General features: G+C 42.3%; 1 protein-coding gene across 2 annotated transcripts in view; it reads right to left on the minus strand.

Annotated features, from left to right (window-relative positions):
* Positions 1 to 27108, minus strand: part of fgd5a (FYVE, RhoGEF and PH domain containing 5a) — a 47572-nt gene extending 20464 nt beyond the window's left edge. Inside the window, exons 1-7 of one of the 2 annotated variants that reach the window (XM_074613978.1) lie at positions 26798 to 27108; positions 20631 to 23310; positions 10143 to 10260; positions 8121 to 8179; positions 7704 to 7734; positions 3185 to 3348; positions 1828 to 1984 (exon numbers count right to left, since the gene is read on the minus strand). In XM_074613978.1, the coding sequence (XP_074470079.1) occupies positions 1828 to 1984; positions 3185 to 3348; positions 7704 to 7734; positions 8121 to 8179; positions 10143 to 10260; positions 20631 to 23310; positions 26798 to 26807 (3219 nt within the window). In that variant the 5' untranslated portion in view covers positions 26808 to 27108. The remainder of the gene's footprint in view (positions 1 to 1827; positions 1985 to 3184; positions 3349 to 7703; positions 7735 to 8120; positions 8180 to 10142; positions 10261 to 20630; positions 23311 to 26797) is intronic. The other variant, XM_074613909.1, reaches the window with a different exon arrangement.
* Positions 27109 to 27458: the final 350 nt, after the last annotated feature.

The raw sequence follows: 27458 nt of genomic DNA on the forward strand, positions 1-27458 counted from the left end.
GTTTTCTTACTCAGGGTGACCTGTGTGCTGCTATACACGGCGGGTTTAAACTCTGTAAATTGGGAATCAATTTTATAGACCAGGACACCGCCGCATGGAAATGAGAAATCTATTGCTGTATCTCTGTGGTCTCATCTATAGGCTCCCTTAATATCCTGTCTTTTAGTTAACTAGAATTACCACCTTGTGGTTGTATACATCCGCCAACCAGTCAAGTTACAGTTTACATCCATGTCCGTCCAAAATGTCATCACTTCATAATTTTATCCTGTTAGACATTTGTGTGAAATTGTCATAATTAACATATGAATTATGAAGTTATGGCCAAAAACTTATTTTGTAAGGTGACCTTGTCCTTTGACCACCAAATTATAATCAGTTCTTGAGTCTAATGCCAGGCACACACTACACAAGAATTAAGCTGCCAGCAAATCCCTGATTTTTTTGATGGTTCTAGAGATTATCTTTCCAGATATTCCTGTGGTGTGATGTGTGTTAAGAGTGATTTCTACATCCCCAATCTGCTCGGAAGTCCATCCTGGCCGCAAGGGTTTCAAATCGCAAATATTAAACATGTTCAATATTTACGATCAGATGTGTGGGGAACCCCGAGGACAGCCAATGACATCGACACGTGGGAAAGAACGATAGCCAGTTTGGAACCAAGCTGAATGAAGAAGGAAGGACAAAAACTGCCATCATGGCGGTCGCGGCTAATGCATGAGCTAATGCAAAACGTGAAGCATAAAGTAGTTGTAAGATGGACCTCAGAAATCGAGAAGCAACTTTTTCCTTTGTGTATTTTCAGTACAAAGTAGCGTAAAAACTAACATCGCTGTCGTCCGCCATATTTGTTTAGACTAAAGTTTTGTTTGATCGCGACATATTTTGCGAGATTTCCGTTTTTTTTGAGTCGGGAGTCTTGTTGTTCATGAACGGAATCTGTTAGTGTGTGTTGTTTTGACTTTTTTAGCCAAATCGTTGCTCACCACACACTATAGGAACAAAACGTTTGTGCCAAATTTGAAGGAATTCCCTCAAGGCATTACTGAGATACCGCGTTCACAAGAATGAGACGAACGTGAAGTCACAGCTACCTTTGACCACCAAAATCTGATCAGTTCATCCTTGAATCCAGGTGGATGTTTGTGTCAAATTTCCAAAAGGCATTCCTGAGATATCCCATTCACGAGAATGGTCTGTACGTATGTAAGTACATACGTACAGACGGACAAGGCTGTCGTCTGCCCAGAGGCATAAAAATAGTTACCAGCTTGGACTATACCCATTCTTTTTCAACATGAGGATAAAGTGTTGCTTACGTGAACCAGACACACGATCTGTGGACGACTGCGACGGCTTAAGAATGAGCTTTTTTTTATGAATTTTGATCCCGTCACCCAAATCCCACTTTCCTGCTCTCCAGGGAGTAAAAAGGATGAAGAGATCCATGCTGGACAAAGACTGAGTATTTGGTGTTGAGTGGGTATAAAATATGCGAGCATGACAGTGGAAAGGTCAGTCCCGTGAAGAGGAGCGGGATAGAGGGGGGTTTAAGAAAGGCCATTATCTCCCCGCGGAAGCTGGGTGACAAAATCTAAGTCGAGAGCCGCAGAGTGAGCGCCAGGGGAAATACCAGGTTCGATCTCTGCTCCCTGGAAACACACACAAGGCTTCACTTTCCCTCCACAAACAGAAACTGAACCCGAGATTTGAATACGTGACTGTCAAAACACTTCTCACAGTTCTCCTAACACAAAAAAATGGGAGTAGACACAAAGGTTGGCAGGAGACACAATCAAGAGCTGCCTTTGTTCAGTGTTTTACCTCAAATTTCTTGACGACGTTGGCGAAGGCGTGGTTGTCCCTGCAGCTCTCCTCCAGTAAGGACATGCTGCGATCATACTCTGAGATGAAAGTGTCAAACACCCCAAAGTCCTCCCGACGTGACAGGATGACATCTACCACCCTTTGGCTCTCCTCCCTACACAGAAAGGAACATCAGAGATTAAGTATCTTTAGTTATTTCATGCACAGTAAATGTTTGTGAATTAAATCAATGCAAAAATCCAAAGTATATGATGAGCAGTGCACTACTTCTCCCTCAGTTACTGATTTCCTACATTTTCCATAATGATATTTAATAACCTTCAACAAACAGGTGGAAACATTTTCGCTTTCAGTTGAAAGTTGTGTGAGTTAGAGAGTTTACAAAAATGCTACATTAATTGTGACTGCACTACATTATGGTCTCTTTAGGGATTATCATCTTAAAATGTTGAGTCTAGAAAGAAGTTATTGCTGAGAGTCTCGTACTAAAGCACCACAATTGATGTTTTGGTTTAAAGGAATAGTTTGACATTTGGGAAAATGCGCTTATTTGCTTTCTTGCCGAGAGTTGGCTGAGAAGATCGATACCTCTCATATCTGTCCATTTATTAGATACAATCAGCAGCCGCCAGAGAAGCTGCTAGGACTTGGCCAGAGCCAGACTAGGTATTTCCCTCTGCTTCCAGTCTTTATGCTAAACTAAGCTAGCCAGGACATGAGAGTGGAATATAATTTTTGGTCTAACTCTCTGCAAGAAAGCAAATAAGCATATTTCCCAAAATATAAAACTATCCCTTAGACTTTAAAACTTAAAATCAGCACAGAGTTAAAGGAACAGTGTGTAACATTTCGGAGGATCTATTAGCAGAAATGGAACATAATGTTCATAACTATGTTTTCATTAGTGTATAATCACCTGAAACTAAGAATCGTGTTTTGTTTTCGTTAGCTTAGAATGAACCCTTCATATCTACACAGGGAGCGGCTCCGCCATGTTTCTACAGTAGCCCAGAACGGACAAACTAAACACTGCCTCTAGAGAGAGCCTTTCATGTTACATTACCTTCGTTAGTTCTCCGACACGCTTATGAAACTGCACTAACGTGAGCCGCAGAGTGCAAAACCGTGGTACACACTGTACCTTTAACAATGAGAAAAGTACACCACCAATGCTTTAAGACTAGATTAATATCAAAAACTCCACCTCTAAAGCACTTCAGTGCGGTGGAAGAATGACCTCTCAAAGTATTATATCATCCAGCTGTGCATTTTAAAGCAGTAGTAGTTATTGTGCCCTCAGTGGAGAACAAATGAAGTCTCTTTACTCTACATCCAACCAGCTGTGTGTTCTTACCACTGACTAATGCGTTCCTCCAGTTCAGTGAGGATGCTGCTGTGGAGGGTGTAGACCTGGGGGAGCACGCCCAATATCTCTCCTAACCTCTGCTCCTCCAGCACAGGCTCCTCCTCCTCATCACCCACCGCCGCCGCCTCCTCCGTCACCGCGGACCTAAAGTCCTGCACAGGAGAGGGGAGAAAAAGGAGGAGAGATTTACAATGAGACAAAAATGTGGGGTAGAAAGAGAGAGGAATGGAGGAAGTGGTTGTTAGGAGGAAAGGAGGAAGTGAGGGAGAGCAGGAGACATGAAAGGCATAGAGGAATGAGGAATGAAAAGAAAAATGGAAGGAAGGAAGGTCAGATCCTCCTAAACATCCTTCCTGCCACCCTCCCTTCAAATCACCTCAGTGCCTCCTCCCCGCCACTTTGGGCTCCGTCCAGGCATTCAGGAAAGGCGGCGATGCTCGCACAAGAGTTACACACCAGGTGTTGTTGCATAAAGACCTTGGTGCTCAATGACACAATGCTGTTTTGTACATAGTCGGCACTTTTTCATTTCTCTGTAGACAAGAGCCGAAAAACTCACTGATATATACAATGAATTCAGGTCCACTGAAGTCCATTCAGCACTCATAAAACATACGCAACAGGCAGTAATAGCTGCAGTGTCAGAGACTAAGAGGACTAACATGAGGAGTTATGGCACATGGGAGTTGAAAAACCCGGAGAGAGGTTATTTATCTACTCAGGATCAGATCTCTGGGAGGGCTCAGCCCCTAATGAGAACGTAACATGTTCAGACAAGAGCATAGATTTTTTTCAACACTGGAGGGACGCATATTAATCAATAATAGTAGGCCTAATAATTAACCCAAGAGACCCATTTGTGCACAAGTGGTGCATCACCTGAAAGCTGGGAACCTGAAGATGAATTTGAGATGCAGCTCAGCACTGTGTGCCAAGTTGTTCTAGTCATGAATAAGAAATAAACATGAATGAATGAATTATTTAAGATAAATTGTGAAAGGGCTATGTCTCATAAGTTGTTGCAGCAATTTTGGGGTTGCAAAAAACAGCATGGTTTTTGCCCAAAACTGCATAGGATTAGCATAAAGTGGGCATGTTTGTAGAGAGGAGACTCGTGGGTACCCATAGAACCCATTTTCATTCACATATCTTGAGGTCAGAGGTCAAGGGACCCCTTTGAAAATGGCCAGGCCAGTTTTCCCTCGTCAAAATTTAGCCTAAATTTGCAGCGTTATTTAGCCTCCTTCCCGACAAGCCAATGGATTCCTTAGGTTTTCTCGTATCTTTTAGGGTGCTGCGATGAAATTTAGGTGTGCTTGAGCATCCCTAAAAAGAGTCTAAAATTGCCACAGCAGCAAATGAAGACAAGGAATAGATGAAAGTAGTTGAATCGTCAGGAGGCGTCAACATGCTTTAAAAAAAAACTCAGTTTTCTCTGTGGGCCAAGCTGTCCAACAAACTAACGTCATATATAAATCCTCAGTGTGTCTGTAAGGGATACATGTCTGGAGCCCATCTATTCCAGTTCTGAGTAAAGCACAGACATAAAACAAATAGAGTCGTCCCAGTCGGCCGCGAGATAATGTGGTGACACCGGGCGCTTCAGAACACGCCGTTCATCATGCACAATCGATCGCGTATGAGTTAACATTCATCACATCTGCCGGTGAGAAGAACAGCTACTTTAACTGCTCTGGTTGACTCTGTCTCCCAGGTTACACACACACAAACACACACTCAGATCCATGAATGAGAGGAGCTTTACTCTCTCCACCTTATCCCTATTTCCCTCACGTAAGGCAGGTCAAGAAGCGGTGTTAAGCAGTTGGTTGAGCAGCCAGTCATGCTCGGTCATAACTCGGCAACGGAGAATCTGTTCAGAGGTCACGGGCTACAAACGAGAAAAAATAATAAGTCTGAGCCTCATGTGTTGAAGCTGTTGTAGGGAAAGTCCTTCAGAAGAAGAGCACGGCCTCCCTTCCTATGTGGAGACAGGGTCTGGAAATTCTTTGTATTCTTGTTATTCCTTATCAAACAATGGAACAATAGCTCATGTGTGCCTCTCACTTAACGCTGCTCCTGGTTTTTTCCTCCCCCAAAATGTTGCGCCGCTGGAGTGTTTCCTAGCTGAATTCATGCTAATTATGACATCAGTCTGCATCAAACAGTAACTAATACCTCGACATATTTGAAGTTTGAAGAATACAGCACCTATGCATTATGCAACAGCATGATGAAAAAGACCGCAGTGTCACCTTTGAAAGGTGGCGAAAAGATCCAATTAGGTGGTAACACCGAAGAGGAGCGCAAGCTAAGGTTGCTCAGTATCTTTCAAACACTGAAAAATATATTTAATGGTTCAGGCTACACTGTCAAAATGTCCCTTCTGACTCGCCACTGATGCCCATATTGACTTGCAGCGTTGCCATGCAGCAGATAATTAGTATAATTGAGCGTCATGATGAGATTGCAGATTTATGATTATATTGTATAATATTTGCATTACTTGCTGTTTAATGGCATCAAATTACACATCACACGAAGCAGTTGCTTTTGTACCCACATCAGGCTTTCATAAATCACAGTGAGTCGGCACACATGAGACATTCAGGTTACGACCTCCTCCAAGGTTATAAGGTACAAGCTGACTGATGGGCTTCTCCAGGTTCAATGACTCTCCCTGTCAGATTTGTACTGGCAACCATCACCTTAATAGCAACTCTTCCACACCATTCTTTAAAAGGTGTTGCCCATCTGACCTTTCCTGTACGACTTTCCTTTTTGATTACAATGAAATAATTGTTTGAACTGTTTCAGTGTCATTTATGGGGTATTTTTTTTGGTAAATATCCTTCTTTGTTCTGAACTCTGCAGGGATGTGGTTGTTTTGACAGGCAGTGAGTGAGAAATGATGGAAATAGATGAGAACAGTTGGCAGTGATGCATTGCTGATCTCGAGAGGTTCACCACAGCTCACCTTAAAAACCTCTGTCCTGCATTAAAGGTGCTAAATAAAGGATTGGGAGCATTTCTATTGCCTCTCAACGGCTCTCAACATGGTCACGGCTAACGGTGCTAACTGCGCTAACAACGGCGAAAGTGCTGACAGAGATAACCAACCCGTTCTCACTCCCAACTCGTCAAATATCGCTGTTTGGTAAGCGCCCCTCGGCATCGGAGACCGACACACAGAGGCACCCTTTAGCAACAGCATGTTTGGAACCAGGCTTTCAACTAACTCCAATGTTAACCCACCTGCAGCTTTATTCAACGGTCGGAGCGAGTGACGTAGTATTAATAGCATGAGTCCACTCAGGGCGGGAGGGAGGGGTGTATGGGTCAACCAGGAGACCGGTGTTCGCGTCCCGTGTGAAACTAAAAGTAACGTTGACTTATTTTATCACGTCAGTCTTTAGTCACATGACTCGTCGGTATCGTAAGACCCGTGAGTCCCGTGAGTCCCATGAGTCGTTAGTATTGTCAGCTACGTGAGTCACGTGAGTCGCTAGTCGGTAAAGTTAACGTCAACCACGACTGTTTCCTAACTCTACCTAAGTGGTTGTGTTGCCTAAACCTAACTTCCTGTGTAAACGGAAGTTTATTTTGAAAGTACAAGATGCTTGTAACAAGTTTGTATTGACACGCTGTGCCAGCTCCGTCCAAAAGTAACGCAAAAAGGGTATCCCGTGCGTCGGTCTCCAAAGCCGAGGGGCAGTATTTGTTGAGTTGGGGTGGGTGGGAGGACAGGAGGGTGGGGACTACTCTTCCGTGACAACAACCGATGGCGTTATCAGCTGTAACCGCCGTACTAGAGCAGTGCAGAGCGGCGGCAGTGAGCTAGCCAGTGGGGCACGGTCACATGCACAAACATGCACTAAAAGTACACACAGTCAGCCCAATTATATCAACACAGCATGGAGAAACTCAGATTACAACCTACACAGAGGGAGAGTTACTTCATTCTCTGCTCAGATAGACATTACTCCTCTATATGTTTACATAGATAATAGTTGTTTGCTGCTATTTTAATGCTCTGGATATCGAATTTAACTACACTCGTTACTCGTAAGGGGAAAAGTCTCCATTTTATGGCCGACCTGCTCATATCATACACCCAATACAACCACTATAAAAAGGCCCCAACAGCCTCTTAGTGACCTTTAGGTGGCAGATTGCCAGCTGAGTTGTACAGATATCAGTTGAGTAAGGATACAAGGACAGCATCAACGACAGCGCCTGGTGCACGCAGCGCTGCGTCATCTTACAACTGACCACTCCAGAGTGCAACATGTCGACTTTGTCAAGACCAGGAAGCAGATCTTGCTGCAACAACATTGATAAACCTGAGCAGAGCCGTACAACGAGGGGGGGAGGAGGACAAGACGGAGACAGAGACTGGGGAGCAGACACTCAGGATATGATGTTATCAGAAGGTTTTCAAGAAAGTTTAATAGTCAGGAGACATTTAAAACCAATGTGACACACTTATGTGGAAGCTTTTTCTTACCTCTTGAAGGTACTTGAGGGCGCTGACGTGTCTGGAAAACAAGAAACACAAGATTTAATAATTAAACTGTGAAAAAGAAATTACAACCTTCTACACAACTATGTTAATCTTTCTACAAGACTCATTAAATTAACTAAATTATGCATGATGGGAAAACTACATCAGAAGAATGGTTAAGTGTGTAGCAGGGCAAGGGCAAGGCTGGTGTGTTTAATACGTTACACAAGACACTTGTGTAATTGGCTGTCAGTTACTCTGCATGCACGATGGATTAGCTCAGGAGCGGGAGAGTTGGAAGGAAAAGGAGAGTAGATACGGGGCGACAAAAAGACAAAGATTTGGATGCAACATGTTTGTGTGTGATGACATGAAGGGGAGAGTGTGCAAATGGGGAAATCCACGAGCACGGATACTCACAGTCTCTCCGAGTCGACGAGCTCTTTGGCGACATAGAAGGCCCGGGATCGGCCATCAATCTGCGTGACAGGGAGGGAGAACGGCGGGAGATGAATGAACACAGCTAATGTTTAAAGGCTCTCTAGGGGCACTTATTCCTCTCTAACATTAATAGGAGCAGCTACGCAGCAGCCAAGGAGACCGGCGACAAAAAGCAAATTTTTTTTGTTAGATTTCTGCTGTCAAAATAAGACGGATTATTTCATTACAGTACAGCACAGACATGAAGGCTCTCTCAAATACGGGACTTTTAAATTCAGATGCATTATGTATGAGAGCCTGTGTGTGTGTGTGTGTGTGTGTGTGTGTGTGTGTGTGTGGCGACAACAATGCTGCCCATTGATTTAAAGGCTAATCACTGGGTCTCAAAACATCCGAGCCCAAACATAACATTGAAACCATTTAGGGGTTTACCGGCATGGCTCCTGTGCTTTGTCAGTGTTATTTTTTCCTATGTGGGGCATTTCACAAATGCTGCATCAAAAGCACGTTGATCCTCATTTCCTCGAAAATAAAACACGGCTCCATTAAATGAAACTGTTCCTGGGGCCAACTCTAGTCTCTCTGGTCCTCTTCCTCTCTGTTGTTTCCTCAATTTACTGTATTTTTTCTCTTTGAAGAAGAAAGAAAACAAGGAAATGCGTGTCACATGATGGGAGCTGTTTGCCTGATATTTTTATGGCGGCAGGACGGGCGGGGTCCGTCTCTGAGCTACTGTAAAATGGCCGTCTTTTACTGTACGGAAGTCTGGGGAGTTTGAGGCGATGCATTTGGACCGGTACATGTCCCACTTAAAGAAAAAGTGTGTAACAATCAAAGGGATCTATTAGCAGAAAAGGAATATAATATACATAACTATGTTTTCATTAGTGTATAATCACCTGAAACTAAGAATCATGAGAACGGACAAACCAAACACTGGCTCTAGCGAGAGCTAGACGTTACCTGAAGGCCACCGTAGTTGTCCGACACGCTTGTGAAACTGTGGTACCGCCAGCCGCCGTCTGACTTCCGTTACTCCTAAAGTAGTGTTATCATGGTCAGGCTGGTCTCACACACTGTTCATAGCTATACCTATGAAAAGTAATGCCCTGTAATTTGTGTATATCCCACAAAATCAATTTGTGTGTGAACGTATTTGTGAACGGGGAAATATAAAGAGCGGTGAACGCCGCGTAGGGGCGAGGTCAGACTGGATGGGTGGGTCAAAAAATACCGGACTTTCGCCCAAGAGACCGCCGTTAATGCCCCGTGTGAAACCAGACGTCCACGTTGATTTATTTGTCACGTAAGTTACGTAAATTAAGTAACGCCCCTTTTGGAGTTATTTTAAGCCAATCCATGATCTTTGCCTAAACCTAACTAAGTAATTTTGTTGCCTAAACCTAAAGAAGTTGTTTCTGAAAAGACTGTATACATGTAACGAGCGGAAATTGACACGTGTTGCTGGACATTCGTAGGAAAACAAATAAAAGATATCATCGGAATCGTTATATGAGAATACTTTGTTACGGTAAGGATGGCCTCTGAGCAAGGCTAACGAAGTCACCACCATTTTACTCACGGCGGCTCACGTTACCGCAGTCTTGGAAAGGGAGGAGTGAGTGGAGGGGTACTCAGTTGACTGCAATCTGCAACCACACCACTAGATGCCGCCAAATCCTACACACTGTCCCTTCAATGCTCGATCAAAGCAATATAAGCTGGTGAATGTGAGCTAAGTGTTTATAATGCATCCTCCCATAAGTGCACAGTAATTGTCATTAGGTCCTGTTGTTCACCTATCTTATGTTATGATGTAATTATTCTTCAAATCTGACAACTGCATGTCGAACATATTTTAAAATTCAAATCTATGGCCTATTAATAAGACTTGCTGCAACATTTTCACATGTTGATTTGCTGTGCCAGCTGGCAGCTCCGAGGATTGAATTAACCACCTTCTATCCTGCTTTCATTCGTCTCTATATGCCATAATCTCACCTGTCGGTCATAACTCTGCTCAGCCGCACCCTCTTCCTCCTCTGAAGTACGCCCGTGGTCCTCGTCCGCCGACAGCCCAGCAGAGACGGTGTTCATTGGGAAAGGCTCTGTGTAGGCACTGCCGAGGGAAGAAAAGACAGTATGAATACAGGAAATATGAATATCTAATACTATTACAGCAAGCACATGTTCAGTAGCATTGCTTTAACCATAAAGAAAGTTTTGGGATTCAATTGCAGGGAGGCATTGATGACACATATAGCACATGTACAGTAAATCTTTGCAGCAGCATCAAAACACTGAGCATTAAGTCCCCCTATACTTTAAATATACATTTTTGCTTTTCCTGTGTGTGTCTCTGAACATTTCCACAGTCCTCCAGCGGCCCACTGTAATCTCTTTCATCATTAGTTCGTCTCACAGATGGCACCGTTGTGTTCGTACGCTGGTAATCCTTTTGTGTGCTGTTGTACCTGAGGGAGGCGCACTGGAGGTCATTTCACATGTAATCCCTTTAAATGCTACCTGTGGTAATTATTAATGTCCTCTGGCCCATTAAGACCCATTCAGTGTGTTTGACCTAATTCATATCGCCACGATGATAACTAGATAACAAGCATTCTCAAATGCAGGAGTATACGGCAGCTATAGGACAGCTTATCATATAGTTTCACAACAAATGGAAAGGTTTTATAGCACACTTGCTTTGCCATACGTCCACTTTTTCATTGACAAATTTCTGCCTTATCGGTGCAAAATGGTATATGATGAACAAATTCTTCCAAATCCTCTTTGCTTCATTCAAAAAAAAAAAGAAAATCTGAAACTTAAGCATTAAAAATGGCTGATTAACTGCAGGAATACGAAGAATACACCAAACAACAAACCTGCCTCAGAAGTGGGGAGTATTTTACAAGGACTTTCCCTTAAATTAGCAAACAACATTACAGATGTTCCCTTCTAGAGCTGCAGCGATTCCATTAAAGAGGACCTATAATGCTCATTTTCAGGTGCATACTTGTATTTCGGGTTTCTACTAGAACATGTTTATGTGCTTTAATGTTCAAAAACACTTTATTTTTCTCATACCGGCTGTGCTGCAGCACCACTGTTGTGATTGGTCAACCGAACCAAACTCTTCGGACTTCTAACTAGCTTTGTTTTAAACTGGCTGCTAGGCAGGTATTATGCAAATGTATTACTTGGTGACATCACCACGTTATGGAAAAAAAGGCGGGACTTCAAGCAAGTTGTTTCAGGCAGTTTGTGTTTCTGTGTGGGGAGAGTTGACTTTGGGCTTTGTAACTTTGCAGACCACTTACATGCACAAAAAACTAAATAACACAATAAAAGTAAGGGAAAAGCACAAAAGCATAATAGGTCCTCTTTAATCGATTAGTCGATCAACAGAAAAATAATCTGCAATATTTTGCTAATGGATTAATCATCCTTTTTTAAGCAGGCATGCCGAACACTGTCCGGTTCCAGATTCTCAATTGTAAGAATTTGCTGCTTTTCTTTATCTTATGTGTTATTAAACTTAATATGTTTGGCCTGTTGGGCAACAAAACAAGCAATTTGAAAACGTCACTTGGGCTTAAGTAAATTGTGAGAAATTGTGATTGTTTTTCTGGCATTTTACAGAAAATAATCAATGTCCTGATGTCTTAAACAGCCTCCTGTGTGTGTGTGTGTAGACGGCTATTAGAAGACCAAAGGTTAACAGAGTTACCTACCGGACTTCATCTCCATTCAGTCACACTCATACCTCATGGGGTTCACACTACACACACACACACACATAGACACCCATGAGCTCTATTGGGTGGGCTGAAGAAAGCACCTACAGGCCATTACTCATGGTTGACCTCAGGCTAGACAGATCAACCTGGTGTGGGCTCCTGGGTGTTGTGGGGAGGGAAAGAGGGATGGGTCTTCTTTGAACTCGTTCTTAAGCTCTGATTTATTCTACGAGTGAGGGGAATTCCTTCATGTGATTCTCACCTTCACCTTTTCACCCTCGACCATCAACAGCACAATCTCAGAAAAACACACCTTCTGTGCTGTAATAGAGGCTTGTGTCCAATTTATGATAATGTCTCCCAGAAAAGCCCAACAGAAAACTAAAAAAACAATTACTACAAATTAGGGCTGTTAAAGTTAACGCGATAATAACGCAAATTCGTTGTAACCCCACTTAACGCCACAATTCCTTTAACACATTAACACATTAACGCACCTTGTGATTTTTAGGTTGTAGCGGGCTCCGTTTTAAAGCTAGTGTGAAGATACTGGCATCATATGAAACTAGAAAACCTAAGGAAGGAGGTTAAATAACGATTCAAACGTACGCTAAATTTTGGTGAGGATTTTCAAAGGAGTCCCTTGACCTTTGACCTCAAGATATGTGAATGAAAATGGGTTCTATGGGTACCCACGAGTCTCCCCTTTACAGACATGCCCATTGTCATTGTTTTGTGTTGTTAATTGATTTCCAATAATAACTATATACATTACATTTGCATAAAGCAAGCATATTTGCCCACTCCCATGTTGATAAGAGTATTAAATACTTGACAAATCTCCCTTTAAGGTACATTTTGAACAGATAAAAAATCTGCCATTAATTTGTGATTAATCGCGATTAACTATTTTAATTGATTGACAGCTCTACTACAAATAGCTAGATTATAATAGTTTCTTAATTACATCTCTTTTCTTGGACAGAAAACATTAACGTTTAAAGTTGATGTTCCAGTTTCTTCTATACCAACGTAGCCCATTTCTCACCATAAAATCCCAAATATACCTTTTGTTTAGCTCCAGTCAGTTTCCATATTTAAACCTGCAGTGCGAAAATGTGATATTGTAATTTGGTAATACGTGAAGCCCTTTAACAGGATCATTAAGGCAATGCTATTATTCCAGCAGATTGCAATGCCTTTTATAACACAGCAAAGTTAAATCTACTGTGTCAGATTCAGAGGAGGACTCTCTGTGAAAAAGCCCTTCATCCCACCAGTCTCCTGTGAATCTGATGATGCCTGTAATATGTAATTCAACTGAGCTAAACACTCAGTATTAAAATATATATTAGGTGCAATCAGACAGGCCTTTTTTCCAACTTGTAATGGCACTATTATGGGAAATAGCAGCAGCTGAATAGGTTCATTAGCCTGCTAACTATAGACGATTGAGATACTGATGGAGGGATCGAGAGATTGGGAGCTGTTTTAAATTGTTTGCTGCTTTTAGTGATGATGATTACATGTAGCCTGTGGCTGCTGTTGTGACAGCGTGTGATGAAGTGATTTGTGAAGACGCATGGCGCTCTGACTACTGCTGCCTCACCTGTGACGTGGTAGAAGACGGCGTTGGATAATAATAACCCCACATAATGTGACAGTCTGTGATATGCAACAGAGTTACAACCATAGACTGCATATAAATGTCATACTAACAACGAACTATTTAGTACGAGAAAAGAGTATGTGAGATTTTTTAGTATGTCTGAAACCCTAATATGAAACCAATAGTGCATGAATTGCATACTATTTTTGGTGAAATATACAGTATGCAACGCTGGACACTACGGCAGCTTAAATATCCCACAATGTAATGCGGTAGTAACGACAACGTTCATAGCAGACGTTGACAGACAGCTCTGTGACGTCAGTAATACGTAATTTTAAATTAATTCAGACTTTGATTCTCACATAAGGTTGCCACGTGTTACCATGGTTACACGTCTCCAACCGGCAAAGACGCTCTCAGGAAGTGATGACGTAAATTACTGCTCAGTGCGTCCGAACAGATACATACTACTGTTTATAAGTATGTTGAGCGATAGTACACCTGCTGGGCATGTAGTGCATAGTATGCAATTTCGGACAAAGCGTTTGATCCATCTTGTTTTCTGGTACAACCGAATGCTGAATAAGACATTTTTAGGAGACGAAATGTTTCTTTCATGAACTGAAAACACACTGTGAAAAGGTTAAAGTTGTAAGACAAAAACACGGCAACGCTCAGACCGGACAACGCCGTGGTAGCGACCTGTCAATCACAAGGTAGCCACGCCCTAACTCATACCCTGCTTTATGGTCTATTTGACTCTAAATGGGACCATAATTTACTAAATGAGCATCATGCTGTATTGAAGAAGACTTGAAACTAGCGATTGAGACTATAAACTCATGTTTACAATGTTTACTGAAGTAATAAATCAAGTGAGAAGTAGGCTCATTTTCTCATAGACTTCTATACAATCAGACTTCAGAGGAGTCGCCCCCTGTTGGCTGTTAGAAAGAATGTAAGGCACTTCCGCATTGTCTTCACTTTTCAGACCCGGAGTTGCCCTCTGGTTATAACCTCTACTCACTTGTTTTACCCTCTATGCCACTGCACCAAGAGTACTTGACCGAGTGGGAGGCATTCCTGACAAACTGGAGCAACAATAACAGCAGACCTGGCATTAATTGCGGCACCACACCTCATCTTGTTGTTCAAGGGAGAGTCTGGGAACCTCCGCCCCACCACCACCACCACCACGGTGACCCCCTTCTCCTCCCTTCGTCCTATCTGTCCTCTCCTGTCTCCACCTTCCCTTTCTGCCTCCCGCCATGCAGAGCCCCGCCCTCGTCCTGCATTTCCTGTAAACAGGCTGGTGGGAAGCTCCTAGGCTGGACGCTTCCTCCCCGGGGGATGACCTGGCAATGACCTCAGAGCGCATGGCACCAGGCCTGGCGAGCCAAACGACACGCCCTGTCCACCACCTCGCCACACAGCCACCACCCAGTACAACAATGTACTTAAGATGGCTCCCTCATCACTACTAACGCTAACATAACAGTGGGTGGAGGAGCCGTTTCAGAGGCCGTGGCAGGGCTTCGTCATCACTCTGAAGAGGTGAAAATGACACCAAAGGCTCAGCTTGAAATGTACATTTTTGCATATATTGGCAGTATAGCTCTGTTTACTGTGCACACAGGGACAGCAACACATCTGCCTCCCTGTTATAAGTCTACCTGGAAATGCTTAAACTTCACATAAAGAACGTTTAATGGACTCACAACAACAAATCCTGGGCTTTCTTTGCCTTTTCTCATTTGTTGCTGCAACGCTACTTGGCAATGGCAATTCTGCTGAGACTGCATTATCATCTTTGATAAAGCAGTTATAACTTAGTGTGCATGCATATATATGTGCACACACACACACACACACACACACACACACACACACCTATAAACAAACACCCTGGTTAGGTTTGGGATGAATCATTAGTGCGTCTGTTCTGTTCCCATTGTACGCTGTGGTAGCTTGCTAATGAACATGTCTCTTTGCTTACCCTGCAAGCTTTTGCTGAAGTAGCGTCTGAATGGTGCTGTGCATTAATCACACAAGTGGAAACAAGCCAAGCCTGTGGAACAGCAGCTTTGTGAGTTTCTCTTTAAAATGCGTGTCTGCTACTGTCGGCACGGTCCTTTTGTGTGCAGGGCTCTGGGGCCGTTCGGTCATTTTCCTTACCACAAAAATCCACTTTTTCCCTACTGTGGGTCTAAAAGCTACGTTGACTGTTGAATGTGTTCTCAATAAATCACTGCCATCATCAGCGAGGCGGCCCTGGGACGGCGGCGATGTCAAGCTTTGAACAGAGTTTAGTGTAAGATGTATACACACAAAGGCAGTACACTGAAACGTATATACACTCAAATAAACATTAAAAAAGACCCGTATAGACACACCAGAGGGTGGCCCTGGCAACTGAAGCAGCTCCGGGGGGAATGCGGTGAAGGCGAGGCGACAGGACAGATAGGTCCTTTGCATCATTGTGAGTGGTGTGAGACTTCCACCGCACAATGAGCCACAGCGATAACATCACTGGGGAGAAAAAGAGCCCTCACTGAGGGACCATTGTCTGCGAAATGGACGAGTTTCAAATGTTGACATGTATAAAGTTTAAAGTACACTGTAAATAAACATGGGGGGGGGATCATGGTATAGTATCTGCACAGGAGGAGACAAGCTTTGTGTGTGAAAGATACACGACGTAATTGTGTATCACGATATCTCGCTATTCAATCGATTAAAATATTTAATCGCGATTATACGCATGATTGTCCATAGTTAATCGCTATCACTCACAAATTAATCCCACATTTTTTTATCTGTTCAAAATGTACCTTAAAGGGAGATTTGTCAAGTATTTAATACTCTTATCAACATGGGAGTGGGCAAATATGCTTTCTTTATGCAAATGTATGTACATATGTATCATTAGAAATCAATTAACAACACAAAAAAATGACAAATATTGTCCAGAAACACTCACAGGTACTACATTTAGCATAAACAAATATGCTCATATCATAACATGGCAAACTCATGCCTCCATGTCTGTAAAGGGGAGACTCGTGGGTACCCACAGAACCCATTTTCATTCACATATCCTGAGGTCAGAGGTCAAGGGACCCCTTTGAAAATGGACATGCCAGGTTTTCCTTGCCAAAATTTTGGCATAAGTTTGGAGTGTTATTTAGCCTCCTTTACGAAAAGCTAGTATGACATGGTTGGTTCCAATGGATTCCTGAGGTTTTCTAGTTTTATATGATGCCATACACTCTAGCTTTAAAACTGAGCCCGCTACAACCTAAACATCGCATTACGCGTTAATGCATCAAAGAAATTAGGGGCGTTAAAACAAATTTCCGTTAACGAGTTGTTATCCCATTTACTTTGACAACCCTACTTGATGTATGACTTTATTACGATAGGATTCCATTGAAAGACGGTAAATTATCAAACTGAATTATCGCCCAGCCAGAACAGACAGTATCTGCAAAATAAAATGGTGAAATATAAACAAAGAGTACCAGAAGAAATAGAAACAAATGCAAAAGCATTTTGCCCCAAGATTATCTTAAGCCTTTCAGAAGCTCTTGGTAATGGCCTGTCTCTTTGACTACTCACAGGTCATCAAGCACAACTATTTTATTAAGACTGGGGAAAGACTGCAGCCCGTAGTGGCTGAAGCTGTGGCACAGGCCGGGGTAATTTGGTACAGTCTGACCGCGGTGATTCCTCACTCTATCACACACTGCAGTAAATCCTGCCGCCCCTTAAGGGTCCAATGAAAGAGAGGCACTCTGGAGAGAGCTACTTTAATAAAAGCCCTCCTAAACTTAACAATAAGTGTCAGGTACAGGAGAGCAATTACACCAGAGCTGCTCTTTCTCCTGCTCTTACTTCCCCTCCCCCTCGTCTATATGACTTTACTCTTTGTATTCTTACCCTTCTGCACCTGCTATCAACACATCACCTCCCTTTGCTCTCTCACCTTTTGCTCACCCTCCTCCACTTCCTTGTGTGAAAGAAGCTCCCCCACATTTTTTATCACTTTTAATTGCAGCTCATAACGACTTTCTCTAGTGTGAGAGGGAGTAACCTACGCTCGGTAAGCAACCCAATTGCCATTACCTGTTCTATCACCTCAGACTTGCATAGGAAGCAGCGGCACCAGATGTGTCCTCTAAATCCACCAAATGAAAAAACAGGAGTAAGCTCTCCCACATGCATTGTCCATCTTTCCAAAGCCAGCGATGCATGACGCGGCAGGCTGCTCATCTCTCACCGAAACACTTTCCTACGAGAGGGAGATCCGACTCTACTCAGCCAGGTGTCCTCCGCTCATCTGAGGTACAGTGTGAGAATATCCGTCAGCTGTTCAGGGGTCAAGATTGCCCCTCTGAGCTGATAGGTCCGGGCCTAACAACTCAGCTGAGTACATTCAGAGTGGTTCCAGAAAATAAACACGCTCGCCTGTTCTACAGACTACAAAACTGAACATACAGGATATGCTTCATTTCTACAGTTTAATACCGGCATGTATAAGAAGATTAGCTGTAATGCCATAGTCAATCATAAATCAAAACACATTTTAGGCTTATTATGTTGAAGATCAGCCCAGTCAAACAGCAGTTCATGAAACAGTCACAAAATTGAATGTATAGATTCGTGTACATAGACACAAATTAAAAAAAAAAAATTGTGATGGTGAGGATGAAATCAATACGTATGTAATCCACGTAATTGTAAACTGGGAAGTATAAAGAGCGGTGAACGCCGCATAGGAAGAAAGTTGGGTTGGACGGGTGGGTCGAAAAACAAGGAGACCGGTGTTGGTGTAATGTGTGAAACCACAAGTCAAAGCTGATTTATTTTGTCACGTAACTTCCGTATTTCCGTTACGGCACTTCCGGAGTTATTTTAACCCAAATCGTGATCTTTTCCTAAACCTAACCAAGTAGTTTTTGTCATGTAACTTCCGTACTTAAGTTACGCCACTTCCGGTGTTATTTAAACCCAAACTGCAATCTCTTGCTAAACCTAACTAAGTAGTTTTGTTGCCTAAACCTTTTAACATCAAGATATATTTTTAACATTTAAATAGATTCAATTTTGTGCCTATTTCACAGACTGCAGTGAGACTGTGTTATCAAGACAAATCTAAATCTAATCTAATCTAAGGCTGCAACTAATGATTGTTTTCATTATTGATTTTTATGCAAATTAATTGATTAATTGTTTGGTCTATAAAATAGTAAAAGAAATGGCCATGCCAGTTACCCAGGGTACAATCTAATGTCTTCAAATTACTTGTTTTGTCCAACAGTCCAAAACCCAAATATGTTCAAGCAAATATTCACATTTGAGGAGTCGGAACCAGAAAACATTTGGCACCTTTGCTGGAAAAAAGTTTCAACCAACTTTTCAACCATCTATTATTTGAATAATAGTGTGTAAGCTCTAATCGAAGTCATGGATGGTGCTGATGAATACGTAACGACCTGAGAGCCATAACCGGCTCCCACCAAAGGGTCCCATCCGGCCCACTGGATGACTTGCAGAGAAGTCATTAATTCCAATTTTTCAATAAAATGAACTGCTATTCCTATTTGTCTACTGGGGGTTGCGCTGTCCTATTAAAAGTAGCAAGCCCTATGCTGGATATGCTATTATAGATCCCATGTGTCCAACACAGTCAAGCGCAGACTACTGATCATGCAGGAGCCCCTTGTGGAAAATATCTTTGTCAAAAAGGAGAAAAGTGGATACAGAGTTTTTTTCTAAGAAAAGCTGGACCAGTTCTTATTTCTTCACAGAGGTAAATAGGGAAACCAGTGTGCTTGGTGTGCACACAGCACTTTTTCAGTGCCCAAGGAATATAACAATCAGCGCCGCTATCAGACTCTTCATGGTGAAAAATATTAAAACTTGCGAGGACAACCGAGAACAGAGAAAATATATGAATCTGTTTTCAGTGGTAGCCGAGAGATGAGCGAGACATCTCAGGCTGATCATCACCTGTTTTGTAAATGGATTGTTCATTAATTATCTCTGCCAAGGCCAAAGGCCTAGGAAGGAGGTTATGTTTTCACTGGCGTTGGTTTGTTGGTTTGTCCGTTTGGAGGATTACTCCAAAAGTCCGCTATGGATTTGAATGACATTTTTTGGAGGGGTGGGGTGTGGCACAAAGCACAATCCATTTGATGCCGGATAATGGTCCGGATTTAGGATTTCTTTTAAGCATTACAATCAGCCAGAACATTAAGACCTCTGGGTATAACACATGCACAGTGTAACTGATGACGCATTGATGACGCATGACCCCGCCTTCTTCCTTAAGAGAGAGAGAGACAAAGAGACAGCGGGAGGGTGGGGGGGAACAACTGTAGAATCTGCATTTTTTCACATTAAACTCGGTGAAATTACAGTTGAGTTCGACCAAAGAACACTCGGTGATTGTTGGAAAGAGTAAAGACGGTTTAGGTGAGTTTTATTTTGTTTCTGTCCAGTTTGAATGAAGTATTTTACGATGCTACAATACGTACAGCTGATCTCATCATAAACAAAAATACACGTGGATGATGGCACAAGCTGCACGGAGAGGGAGGCGGAGGTCTGCGCTCTCTGAATGCCATTCTAGTTGTGAATGTTTTCAGACTGTACTTGTACTTCTCTACACCAAAACAAAGGGAAACATTTGTAAGTCATGATAATTGTAGGTTATTAAGCAATGGTTTTACTGGTCTGGCCCACTTGAGATCAAATTTGGCTGTATGTGGCCCACAAACTAAAATTAGTTTGACACCCCTGCATTAAAGGTTCACCCAGGTTCGTGGTATCCAGCCATGCAGGTAATTTTGGTTACACTTGCCCAGATTTTTGAGATATCTGCCTCTGAAATTACTGCTTCATCCCCAATGCAATTAACTTGGATAGAATTGAATTTGGGATGGTCATAGCACTGAAATTGGGAATGTTATTCGGGTTCGCCAAGGCGAGTTGGCAGCAGAAATTTCAGAGAAAGGTATCTCCAAACCTGGGCAAGTATCTGTATGGTTAGATATGGTAAGGTAGGTAAGGTAATATATGTTTTTTGAGATGATACAAAGCCATTTTAACTTGATTGAGCTTTTACTATACCTTTCAGTGTCTTCTTTCGATGTCTGGGTTATGCTGTCAATCCCAAAGCTGTTCATATCCACATAGCCATCATTCTCATTGCAGGCAACTGTAGCGCGATTTGGGTCCTCAAAAAACTCTGTCACAGTGTGGGACCTGGTGGGTCTGTTTGGGATCTGGATGTTCTCGTAGTCTGAGCTCATTGCTGGGATGTTTTCATAGTCTGAGGTGTCCGCACTGGGGAAGGAGATGGAGCGCGGTTTGGTCAAAGGCAGCGGCATGGCGGAGCGCCGAGAACGCTCCTCGAAGGACTCCACTCTGGAGATGCCCCTGCCGTAAGCTTTCCTCCTCTGGTGGTCTTTGTAGAGGATGAAGGGGGACGGCAGTTCTAAAGGGCGCTGCTGGGGGTTCACGATGTGGTTCTGGAGCTGAGGAGAGCTGCCGGTGCTTCTACGATCCAGCTCTATCACTCTTCCTGGGCCGTGGTGGCTGGACTCGGAGGAAGAACGCGAAGAGCGGACACTTCCATCGCTAAAACCCTTTGAATCTGACTTCCTCTTGAACTTGAGCGCCAGGAAACGCTTGAAGGAGGACTTCTTCTTCTGAGGTATGTCACTGGGTTCATGCTGGATCAGAAGGGACGGGGAACTCTTGGTGACTGGTCTTTTAGTGATGTATGCCAGTTCGAACGGCGGCGGGATGTCCACTAGAGAGGTTGGCGTGGAAACACCGCTGGATGATCGAAGGCTACGCTGGGAGAAGCTTCCAGAGGAGGTTATGACACACGGGAGCGAAAGGGTATCGTCTTTCCTCTTCATCCTGATGTCATCGTTCAGAGAGCGGTTGATCTCTGATGGGGTGTTCAAGGTCAATTCTGGACCCTCTGAAGACCGGGAGTAAAACAAGAAGCGGCGAGACTTGGTAGACGGGATCAAACAGTTGATCCCAGGCGGCTGTGAATGGCTAAGTGGTTCGTTGTTTTTATCTAAGGCCACTGTGCAGTAGTCGTGAGTCTGGTACTCCGTCCCCGTCTCCTCTGGTACAGTTTCTGGGACATAACCTGGAACTTTCCCAGAATAAGAGCGCGATCGCGTGACGATCGTCTTCCGATCAAGCGTCATAAAGTTCTCCCCTTCTGAGTCAAACCCCGCCTCTTCGTATATGTGCTCCTCGCTGTCCGAGTCTGTGTCCTCGTAGTAAGGCACAATATGGCAGTCTAGTTCCTCAATGTCTTCCTCAAAGGCCTCGGTGGTGTGGGCGAACACCACCCGGTTGGTGAGCTCCGGGGTGCGGCCCGCATCTAGGTCCACTGGCACTGTGATGTTGCACAGCCGGAGGCGAGGCTGGCAGCTCACCCGCTTGCTGAGGAACGCCTGCTCTCGTTTAGCCGTTCTCTCTTTTGCACTTTTCCCTCTGATGTGTTTCTTTTCCGTTTCTTCCTCTTCATCGTCGTCATCGCCTATCTCGACGTAATCCTCCGATGAGACACACTCCAGCTGTTCGTCCCCTGCTTGAATGAGTGAAATGTCAATGTCTGCGTACTCATCTGTTGAATCACCATCCTTTCCTTTGTCTGTGTGCTGATTCAGCTGCTCGGTGATCTCCTCAATCTCACCCTGCTCTGAGAGGACTTGCTTATCCTCCAGCTTGTCCACGTCATCTGATGACACATAGAAAGGTTCCTGGTTAGAAGCACTTGCCGTTTGCAGCTCATCTGCCGGTTTGTCATCAGTATCGTCCTGACTCCACTCTGGGTCGGCGGTGGCCGTCATACCCGGCGGAAGAGATTCAATGACCGAATAAGGCCCGAACACGTCCTCGGTGCTGGATGTGAATCTGAAACAGCCAGAGAGGTCCTTGGTGGCCCGTTCTGGTTGCCATACCCCCGTTTCCCCTGTTTCAACTGTGTCACATGACTCGCACGTGTCACTGGCATCATCTGTGGGGCCGATCACATCGTAGGGATACTCCTCGGTTACAGTTGGAAGCACGCAGAATCCAAACGCAAATCCTCCAGCTTCCAGCTCCGTCTCATCTGCGTGTAAATCACAGTCCTCACTTTGTTCCACTAGTCCAGTATCATTGTCCTCATCACCCTGACTGAGTGATTGTGTTTGATCAAGATTTAGTTCCTCTACACGTTCGTCTGAGCGTCCTGTAGAGCCACAAACTATGTCACTAAAAGTCTGCTCCTCTTCTCCTGCTTCTTCCTCAGCAGGAGGAAGTGAAGGCGTTGACGTATTCTCATCATCAGTGTGATTGCCGCCTTCAGACTGGTTCAAGTCATTGTCAGTGTTTTCATCCTCAGTAGTGTCAACAGTAGAACCATCACCTGCTTTGACTGTGTCCTCAGAGCCAACGCTGTCGCCGTCATTATCTAATACATCTACTTCTTTTTCCTCAGTTTCTCCTTCCGCTACGTCCTCTTTGTCATTAACTCCATCCTCTGCCTCACTTTTCTCCTCTTTGTCGTGGTGCTCCTCAGCCATCTCATGGAGATCCTCCGTCTCCCCATCAGAGTGAGCCAGGTCTCCGTTACTCAGGCAGGGCTCCTCTGGTGGCTCATACAGGGGCTTGGGGGCGACGGGAGGTTTTGGACCACGGACAGGGGGACACGGCCTGGACATCAGCTTGGACTGCACTTTGATGGTCAGGTGACTGCGAACCTTTGGTCGAGGGACTTGCAGTGGATTTTGAAAATCTGTGCAAAGAGAATAAAAGTTATGTATATTTCTTTTTAAAAGTAATAAATCAATAAATATTTCCATTTCTTCTGCAGTACCATATTATCAGCTTGCACAAGGATAAATATGGGGGTCTTGTTTTGGTATAGAAAGCTAAAAGGAAGTCCTACAGTCCTGTACAATAGTCAGTGACATGCAGAATGCTGCAGGGGACATTATCAGCAGGAAAAACAACAGAGCCACAGGGTACTTAGAGGAGGAACAATAACATCTCCCTGTCTGGGATATGACACATGCAGGTTGGACGCTTATAGCAGAATCAGATTTAACACATGATTGGCTAACTGTCAAAATGATCAAAAACTTTAAGGATGATTTTGTTATTACTTCAAAAATGTCTTATCTGTATTGAAATGGATGATTAAGTTTATTTCATGTATTTATATTAATATTATTTTATTTTATTTTATCTTATTATTATTATTATTAATAATAATAATAATAAAAAGAATAATAATAATAATAATAATAATAATAATTATTATTATTATTATTTATTTTTATAATTTCAAATGCATATCTTGAAAGCCAATAAAATTGAATTACAAAAAAAGAAATGGTCTAATTAAACCTGCAGTATGCAGAATATTTTTGGCATCACTGGGTAAAAATTCCATAATTCCCATAAAATATAAATAGGCCAATAGGAACGCTCTCTCTCTCTCTCTCTCTCTCTCTGTCAATGAAATGACCTGTGGTTGGCCAAAGTCTCCCGTCACAGACTAGATTTTCTAAAGCCTGAAAACAGAGCCGTGAGGAGGTGCAGAAGTCTAGTTTTCTCTCAGAACACGTGAATTACAATATGCTGAAAGGTTATAATGGGATTTTTTGCCCAATGATGCCAAAAATATTCTGCCTACTGCAGGTTTAATCTGTAATCACGACATCCTAATTTTTGGCACTGAGCTCTATGTCTTGCTTTTGAATTTAGACTTTATATTTAGTTAAGTGTTAAAAAAGTGTGAAGTCATTAAAGAGCACATGCTTACAAAATTTAGAATTGTCATGAAACACACCCGTACTTAACAAAGTGTGTACACCCCTCGTCTCTTCCTGTTATTTAGTACCTGCCCTGACGCACATCCTATTAAACCCTGTGTGCACTCTGGTTATCTCTGACTGTTTTCTCTCTCTCTCTCTTTCTCTTTGTGTCATTGTCTCTCTCTCACTCTCAGTCTAATATGATCTTATGAAGAAACGGCCCTTCATTGCCATATATTGCTCTCTGCCATCAATTATACATATTGTTTTCTCTATTAATGTCATCACGCTCTTTCTTTTTTCCAGCTCTATTAGCTGCTCCAGTAGAGCCTCCTTGGACTCCACACAGGATGTCCATGGGGGGGACGGACATTAACACTACGGCCCCCATCACTCCTCCATGAACCTCTCTAGGAGTACACATTTTCACAACACAAATGGACTTCCTTCTTGTCATTCTTCCCCCATTTCTCACGAAACATACTCATACCGCCTCACACACACACACACACACACACACACACACACACACACACACACACACACACACACACACACACACACACACACACACACTTTTTTTTTTTTTTTGCTGAAAAGGTCCTTTGAGTGTGTCAAAGAACAATAAAAACTGGGAGAGAAAAACAAGGGTCCCAGTCTGACAAAGCACCCAACTGCAAACAACAGGATGTGAATTATGCAACAAGAATTCAATTAAAACAAATGTTTGAAAAACAAAGGAAGAGATAGACACCGGGACCTTGGCTGAGCCAAACTCACAGGATGTGATATCAGACTTTGTCCTCATCATGAAATGCCACCCGTTATAAGACTGAACAAACTGTCTGAAATACAAAGTTACAAGGCTGAAGAACAAAATAAAGATTTCCTTTGACAGAAATCACATATAATAGAACCAGTTTCAACTTCTTTCACTTAATAAATTCACAGAAAACTGCACCTGCAAGACAGGTGACCTTCTACAGAGCGATGGCTCTGTCTACTACTTTTACAGACATGGATTATAATCCCATCTCTAACCACATTACTAATCCTACAGCAGATTTCACCAGTGGAGACTTCCACGGAAAGCAACTTTATCCACAGATACGGATTTAAACTACACATTTCTGTACAGAGAAATCCTCCCACTGGTATTGTTGTTATGGAAAAACTAGCAGCATCATTTCCATGAAAATTAAGATTAATCTATAGCTCTCATTATATTTCATTTTACCAATAGAATAACTGTCATTTTAACTCTATATACTCAACATACTATTTTACAAACTATTTACACATCGGTGTATATTTATTTATTTATTTATTACTTATATAGACATACTATATATACAAATATACTATAATAATATAACTAATATACTATACATACTATATTCCTGTTTACACCTCTCTCTCTCTCTCTATCTCTCTCTCTCTCTCGCTCTTTATATATATATATATATATATATATATATTACTTTCATCATGCATATACATACTACATTCCTGTTTACACCTCTCTCTCTCTCACATCTGTGTATATTTATTTATTTATTACTTATATAGACATACTATATATACAAATATACTATAATAATATAACTAATATACTATACATAATATATTCCTGTTTACACCCCTCTCTCTCTCTCTCTCTATATATATATATATATACATATATATATATATATATATATATATATATGTATATATATATATATATCTTCTCAATACATACTACTTCCCTGTTTACACCTGTATATATATGTATATATATTACTTTCATCATGCATATACATATATACATACTACATTCCTGTTGACACCTCTCTCTCTCTCTATATATATATATATATATATATATATTTATTTATTTATATAGTAGTATGTATACATACTACATCCCTGTTTACACCTGTGTATATATATATATATATATATATATTTATTACTTTTATAAATGCATATACATACTACCCCCTGTTTACATTCAGCATTTGAAACCTTCCACAAATGTATATTTACATTACTTATTTTATATGTATGTATTTTAATATTATATAACTTGCACTATTTTTTGTCTTTGATTCTCGTTTTGCTTTTACTTATGTTATTTTCCTTTTTTATAGTCTATATACATGTTCAAAGAGCATTGTTAAAGGGTACCTGAGACCTCAGATTTTCACAGCCAACGACTGCTTGCTGTAATTGTTGTGCATCTGACGAATAAAGAAACTTGAAACTCATTTAAAGCAGCTCTACAACAGGCTGCATCAGGTTGCATTGGATATCAATTTGCATGTAAAATAGGAAAAGAAAGATACTGCATGTTTTCAGGCAGAATCAACCAGTTTCATGAATCACCACCGACACACCCAACACTGTCTCACTTAGTTTGCTGTAAAACATGTATAAAGTTTGGTTTCTGGAGTCACAAACATTAAAGCATTATCAACCAACCTGCGTTCATTGTGGAGCATCATCATCATCATCATCCTCATCCTCGGGATCCCACAGTTCTCCTCATGTTCGCTCCTCCAAATGACGTGGAAACTTAATCCAAACACAAACACACTGCAGGAAAAATCATCAAGCTGTAAACGAAGAGTCGAGGAGCTTCGCTGTGTTGGTTCGTTCCTCTCCAGTGAGAGTTGTGGAAGAAGACTGTCCGTGTTTCTGCTGAGCTTTCAGCCGGCTGCCTCTCTCTCTCTCTCTCTCCAGTAGCTGATGCTGTACAGTGATACAGTGAACTGGTTGGTTGGTGCTCTGGTGTGGAGACAGGAGGAGCTGCTGGGCGCTTCCTGAGGCAGGACCAGCCTACAGCATGGAGAGACAACCCAACACACACTCTCTCTCTCTATATGAGGCATTTCTGCAATGCACATCTGGAGATATTCACATTTTAGGACTTTAAAAACTATCTCTGCAATGCACATCTGGGGATATTCACATCTTAGGACTTTAAGAACTTTAAACATGCACTATCTACCTTTAAACATGCACTATCTACCTTTAAACATGCATTATCTACCTTTTAACATGCACTATCTACCTTTAAACATGCACTATCTACCTTTAATGCACTATCTACACTGTAAAAAAAGACATTCTTTTTACAGTT

This window comes from Sebastes fasciatus, chromosome 1 (genome assembly GCF_043250625.1).
Source record: "Sebastes fasciatus isolate fSebFas1 chromosome 1, fSebFas1.pri, whole genome shotgun sequence".
In the NCBI taxonomy this organism is placed as follows: Eukaryota; Metazoa; Chordata; class Actinopteri; order Perciformes; family Sebastidae; genus Sebastes; species Sebastes fasciatus.